The sequence below is a fragment of the Anser cygnoides genome, chromosome 5 (genome assembly GCF_040182565.1).
Source record: "Anser cygnoides isolate HZ-2024a breed goose chromosome 5, Taihu_goose_T2T_genome, whole genome shotgun sequence".
NCBI classification, from domain to species: domain Eukaryota; kingdom Metazoa; phylum Chordata; class Aves; order Anseriformes; family Anatidae; genus Anser; species Anser cygnoides.
This window is the reverse complement of record NC_089877.1, coordinates 19298577-19305553: the sequence shown is the minus strand read 5'-3', so window position 1 is coordinate 19305553 and position 6977 is coordinate 19298577. Positions and strand designations below refer to the sequence as shown.

Sequence of the window (6977 nt, the reverse complement as noted above, 5' to 3'; positions counted from 1 at the left end):
GGATCGAGGCGTTCTGCAGGGTCCCTTGCTGCGATTGCGGTCCCTGGCATGGCACAAATTGCTCCTTCAGCCTCCCCCCCTCTATGGGACGGTGACACTAGTATGTATATTTCACGTCTGTAGCCCACTAAGCTTTCTCTGAAGGAGATTCTTCTTCATAAGCTGGCTTTAACCGCCTGTCTTGTTGGGTTAATTGCCAGGTTGGTTATTCAGAGGTCATAAATCAAACGAATGCAAGTGATTGACCTTTATTCTTAACTTTGTGCTTGTCTTCATATAGACTTAGTAATGGATTTTGAAATGATGCATAGTAACTAATTTGCAATATTTTATGTCACTTTGTGTACTTTTACCTCTTTCTGTGTCTTGAACTCTGTTCTGTTAGCTATGGCAATAATAACTCTTGGGACTTTTTTTTTTTTTTTTTCCTTTTTAACAGGCTTAATTCCGTTCTGACAAATTTCTGTTGGCTTTGGAGAGAACAATATCAATCTAAACCTTAGTACATTTAACAAACAAAATAAGAGTCTAGAATGCTACTATGTCATATTTCCAGCTTAGATCCCCCCTTTATCAAAAAATAATATTGTTAAAGCTCCATTAAATAGAAATAGATTTTTGCTGTCTCATTTAGAGGTGATTTTCTTGAGACAAAGACTGATGAGGTTGTAAGGTCAAAAAATACAATGCGTACTACTTAAGATTTTGCTCTGTATAAAAATTATCCCAGCCTCACGATAGTTATTTATTTACTAGCGTAATGTAGCTTCTTAAGCTAAAAGAGCGAACCTTTTTGCAAAATACAGAAAGGTGAATGATGTATTTTGAAATTATTATTACTATTAATTTAATGCCCAGTGCTGCCAAACGTGGCAGGAGTTGTCTTTGCCTATTTTCTCAGCGCGTGTGTGTTTATACAGTGCTGTTTGTTGTGAGAACCGTGGCTGCGCAGCTTCTGTGCACTAAGGTTAACTGTTAACTAAGCAAGCTGCGGGTTTTATCCAAAATGCAGCAAGTAATTCTTATTTCTTTTTAACGTTATAGCTACTGGATTGGATAATGACCTTTATATAAATCAAGCCGTAGTGTTTATAGAAGACGCAATACAGGTAAATACAACTTGTTTGTTAGCTTTCCGTGCTGGGTGTTTGTCATGCGTTCTGCTAGCTTCCAAGTTGTTTTTTGTTGTTGTTCAGGCAACTTCCACGTAACGTTGTCTTGTTTTACAAAGCAAAATCAGAATATCAGATTCCTGTGGTATGCAAGTTTCAGTGAATGTCTGCCTGGAAGAAACATGTTTTTGCACAGGGTAATTGTGTTGAACTACTGTCTTCTTTTCAAGTTCGTCAAAGCAGATGCCGATTATGTTGATTTGTGGGTGGGTGTGCTTTGTTTTTTAATAAAGCCCTTACTGCTAAGAGCAAGTATCTGGGCAAACCCTGTAATTTGCATCTAAATCTGGTTACAAAGCTCGAGAGTTGGCAAACCTTGAGGTTGGCTATAAGCAAGAAGCTCGAACTCTTGCTTTAGCTGAGCTTACTGCCTTTGCAAGTCTCCATTTTTGTCCATCTCTGTCTGTCACGGCATACTTCTGAATCCTATTGCCTTCCTGTTATTAGTCACGGGCAGTGCGAATGCTCGAGGGCAGTTCTGGAGCCCTCTTTCTTTTGGTTGGGAGATTTCAGGGGTTCAGATATATTGAATGCATACACACCCTTCTGGCACTTGCTACTTCTCAGAGGAGGCAGAGTAAGAGCAGCCCGGGGGGGCTGTGGAAGTTGAGGTCTCCTATTTTCAGAATTAAATTGTTTGCATTTTACGGCTTTCTGGAGGGGCAAGATAAAAGAAGATCCATGAATGGAAGGAATGCCGGAGAGGTGAACCAAAAGTCTGGGCCTCTTTGACAATTAGAACAATAGGAACTGAATTATTACAGATGCTGTTATATGTGATGAGGATAATGCTTGCTTCAGATAACTGTCACGCTGATTGATTATCCGATCAAATGTGTGATCTTTAGATTAAGGAAGACTTCAGTAGAATCTTTCCCATTGCCCACATGTAGGCTGTAGCTAAGGTATAGTCATTAGTGAGTGTCATTTTAATAATAACTTGTACAATAATTTCTTTATCTTATTGTCAAACTGGATTTGTCTCGAGCCTTGTTGATTAGAGCTTGGTTTATTTTTGTAAGTATATTTTTGTCTTTGAGACAGACCACGTGTAATACTTGAATTATCCTTCTTTGCTTTCTCCCTACAGTATCGATCTATAAACCACCGTGTGGACTCTAAATCCCTGTGGCTTTATAGGTGGTATTATTCAAGAATTTGCCAATGGTGAGAACTTGTTATTCTTATTGCTTTTTAGTTTAGGACTATAATTTTTGTGTTTGTGTGTTATTTTTATTAAATAATTAGATAATTGTGCACTTATCCTTAAGAACTTATGGTAGGAAGCAAGTGGGTGACTACATGTGGACATGGTAGAAGTGGAAAGCAACAAGGCATACAAAAAGTGTTCTAAATGTCTATTTCTAACTGTATTAAACATTAATAAGATTGTTGTTGTTAGTTTCAAAATGACACCACCTAAGGTTATTTGGCTGTCCGCAGTAGTTATTGTAATGCAGACAACATTATGCTAATTAAATGCTGTGTTATGGTGCAACCAATTTGTGTTAAATACGATTTCATAAAACTTGATTTTCTTCTAAGAAAATTGTTTGACTGTAAATATTTTGTTATTCATTTTGTTCATTTTTGTTCATCTCTACCCAAACAGCATTTTGAGCTTGACCATTACTATAATCCTGGCTTTGGCTTTCATTGAAACGCCTTCTTCACTTACTGTCACATCAGATGTACGATACCGCCTTCCTGCCTGGGATCCTCCGTGTGGCCTAACAGAAAGCATTGAGATGCTTTGCGTCATCGTGTTCATGATTGATGTGTCTGTGAAGGTGAGTATCACCTTCATCTGGCACTGAATGAAATGCTATGTGTGCTGGGCAGCTGAGTAGGTGTAGTCAGTGTTGCTTTTATATTTTGGGAGAAAGGTTGAAGAACTGTTATTCAAATTTTGGATTTCCACAATGAGATTGCTTTGCAGTGTTGAAGTCCCTCTTTTAGGAGAAATTAGTGCAGCGATAGGGAAAAAGTGCAGCTTTTTTTTTTTTTTTTTTTTTTTTTTAGAGAAAATGTATGGCTACTTCCCTAAGAAATATAAACTCTTATTTGTGTGGAATAACTAAAATTCATTTTGCTAGGAATACAATGGCTTTGGCTTGGTTGCTTGTTTTAGGCCATTAAAATTGGCATATATAATAACCAAACAGAACTGTTCTTTGGATCCTTATTTCTGAAAGATCTTTTTGTGGTTACTAAATGGACTTTTTTCTTGCGTGCAAAGGGTTCTTCCCACATGGTCTGCATTCACCTCTCACTTCTCTTCACGTTTTTTTAATTATTGTAGAAAAATTCTCTGATCAATGTGGATTTCAGGGAACTCTTTATGAGCACTGCTGTAGAACTACGAATACTTGAAAAACAATTGGTGCTGACTTTGTTAGGGTATTGGAATTTATTGTTAAAATAAGTTGTGTTGTTTTTTTTTTTCTTCTTCTCCCTCTTCCCTTCAGAGTTACTTAGTTGGATGGGAAGAGTTTTGGAAAAATAGATGGCTGATGGCTTATATCCTGACATTAATTGTTTCCTTTACTGACTGGGTTGTATCACTGAGTTATTTCTGCACAGAGGTAAGAACTGCTTGCTGCTTTCTGCAGAAACCATAAGCAACATAGCTGTGGGGAGAGGCAGAGGAGGAGAAGCTGCCGAGGGATACTCATCAGGGCATGTGTGACCCCTGGGAACTGTTGACCAGGATGCGACCTAGTAACAAAGAGGTTGTGCTAAAATGTTGAAAGAATGTATTACTTAAGCCTGTACACATTTTTCTTCAAGTTAGCTAGATGTTTATATCCTTTTCATTTATTCAAACGAAATAAGTATAATATGGCTGAAATAAGTTAACTGTCTAGGCTAAAGATTGTGCATATGTTGGAAATGAGTCTTAAGAAGATGTGATTCTAAAATCTTTAGACATGGTAGTGGACAAGTAGCTTGAACAGCAGGTTACAATATGAAGGGGTGGATTTTTGCTATTATATGTGGTGCTAAGAAGACTGATGCTAAAACAGAAGATGCTGAAATAGCAGGCAAGTCAGAAATAACAGAAATAACTTGAAGGCTGGAAAGTGTCTTGAATGCCCAAATCAAATAGATTACTTGCTTCAGGTTATGTTAAGGAAAATCAGGACAATCACCTATGTGAGTTTTGTCAGAGGCAGGAAAGGCTGTGTAATAAACAGACCCTGTAATAAAAAGAAAAAAAAAAAGAAAGGAAAAAGAAAACTGAAATCATTTGCTTTCAAAATGTGTATCTATTTCTATTGAAAATAGCTTGCTCTTGATACCCACTCTTGAAGTGGACCTTGGAAAAAAATAGGAAAATGCTATCTCTCGACCTTCTTGTTATGTAATGTTAAATTGTTTATAATTAATGGTCTGGTGAGGCTACTGAACTTTCAGTGTGTATTTTTAAAGCAATCTATCATTCTTTCAACTTGAGATTTATAAAGTCTCCTTTGTGCCTTTTTTAACATCAGCGGGACAGATTCAGCTTCTGAGCACAGCCTTTTTATGTTACACTGTTGATTTTTGTTGATGTGTATCATTTTTTTGACAAGCCTACATTAGAAATGTTTGTGGTACTAGTCTTATGGGAACTCAAAATCTGATCCATTGTTTTGTTTTTGCAGACTGTGAGAATAAGAAGAATTCTTCGTCCTTTCTTTCTCCTTCAGAATTCTTCAATGATGAAGAAAACATTAAAAAGTATCAACAGCACATTGCCTGAAATGGCAAGGTAGGTGATAGCATAGAAAACATTCTTGCACAGCAAGCATGTTGTTACTGCTGGTATTCTGGGGTGTGACATAAGCAGCTTTCTTCTTGAGGCCCTAGCAAAGTGGTTGGTGAGATCGGGTAGTGATGGATGGAAAGTTGTGGTAACTTCTTGGCCCCTTTAGTCTGTAAAATTTCTCTAGAATGCATGTGATGTGACTCTGTGCGTGACATGTAAGGTCATGAGTGGAGTTTTTTAATTCTGTGTATGTTGTGTACAGCCCTTTTGTAAGAGTTATGGGTACTTGCCTCCCAGTCATGAGTGCCCCACAACAAGATACTTTCTATACTTTTTTTTAGAGCGCTTACTTCAGGTTTTTAATTTCTAAATGGTTTTAGCAAAATATGCGTTAGATCTTATCATTAGAAATGTTGAACTGGAAATGCCATTGGTGAAATGGCAACCAGACAGCATGATGCTTCTTGAGAGAGCTCTTCCTGTTCGCATAGGTTGTGTTACATACAGCTTACAGATCTTGCTGTCCTTGCCTGTTACTTCTCACCCAGGGCATCCTGGAAAGTCAAAGGCCTATGCAAACCAAGGTGTTATATTTATATCCTCTGATCAAAATATGGTTCTAACTTTAGAAAAAAAAAAAAAAGAGATGTTAAACTCTTATTGACCTCACAACTGTTCAATCTAATGCTGTTGTGTCCTGCAGAAGTGTGATTCTTCTGAATCAAAGCTTAGATGATCTGTTATCTCCATGTAGTTTCTTAAAAATATTCTTGTCTTTTTATGTGGCATTTTTTACATTTTTAAGAAGAGATGTTAATAATAAAAATGATATTAATGCCTATGATGTGTTCTTTCCAATAGCGTTGTTCTACTACTAGCTGTTCATCTGTCTCTCTTTACCATGTTTGCCATGCTGCTGTTTGCTCGAACAAAGGTAACCAATTATATTTGTGCGTTGATAGATTTCTGCTTTTTTTCTTACTCATGTTGCTGCATGTCTAGTTTTCTAATCAAACTGGTGAAACTTGTTTCCCCAGGAAAGGTCAATTTACCTCATCAGACTCACTAGGATGAGTTTAAAGTCTGTTTAGAGAGATACAAGGTCTTAATAGTATCCTTGTGTAGTTCTGCTTATGCAAGTGTGCATTAGAAGGCTCTTAGTATAGTGTTAAAATCTCATCATCTTTAGTTAAGATTTTATTTCTCCAGACTTCCCTTTGCTTCTGAAGTGATAACACACTTTACAACTCCACAACTGCAACTTTGCACTTTAGCATATTATTTTATTAGTCTAGCTCTGCTGCTCAGAGCAAGGTTAGGTGGTTCCATACTAAAATGTGGTTGACATCTTTTTTTTTTTATGGTCCCACATATTATTGGTATTGATGCTGTTACCACAGGTGAGAAGTTTCAAGTCTGTTTATACAAGCAGCTTCTTACTACAATTCTCCAATTTGGTCCTTTGAGTTACTTTTTCTGCTTTTGTTGAAAGTGCCTATGCTGTTTTGTGTCCAAAGCCGTTAATCTTGGTGCTTTTTTGTTTGTATGATCACTCACTTTTTTTTTTTTTCTTTCCCTATCTAGCTTTTTGCTAAGTTTACTTTCTTCCATGTTTTCATATCTTATCTACAGTACTGGTATCCCTGGTATTGCCTTGGTAGGTTTTTGCCTGTATTTCTCTGATGTTTTGGCTTCTGATCTTTGTTTCTTCCTTTGTCTTTTTTCTCTTCCTGCTTCCCAAAAGCAGATTTGAAATTTTGTGGTTAAAATCACTTTTGTGTGTCAATGCTCTTGGTATGTTCTTTCTCCTAACCTTCCTGTATCTTAATGTATCATACTCAGGTTTCATGTTCCCAATTTTTTAGGGCCTTCCATAAATGTATTTGTATGATCACTAAGACTTGTGCACTTCTTTCAGTAATCTTAGTCCTTTCCTTAATCAGTCTAGCACCTTCATTCCTGCTGCAATTTGCACTTCAGCCTGCCTCTAGTCTTCCTTATGGTCAGGAAATTCTTTAAATTCTTGTTATAGAATATCTGGAATTACAAGCAGA

General features: G+C 37.0%; 1 protein-coding gene across 1 annotated transcript in view; it reads left to right on the top strand.

Annotated features, from left to right (window-relative positions):
* TPCN2 (two pore segment channel 2) overlaps positions 1–6977 on the top strand; it is a 50917-nt gene that overhangs the window by 1019 nt on the left and 42921 nt on the right. The window contains exons 2-7 of the mRNA XM_048058659.2: positions 1045–1109; positions 2263–2339; positions 2785–2962; positions 3641–3757; positions 4820–4926; positions 5785–5857. Coding sequence (XP_047914616.2) covers positions 1045–1109; positions 2263–2339; positions 2785–2962; positions 3641–3757; positions 4820–4926; positions 5785–5857 — 617 coding nt within the window. The remainder of the gene's footprint in view (positions 1–1044; positions 1110–2262; positions 2340–2784; positions 2963–3640; positions 3758–4819; positions 4927–5784; positions 5858–6977) is intronic.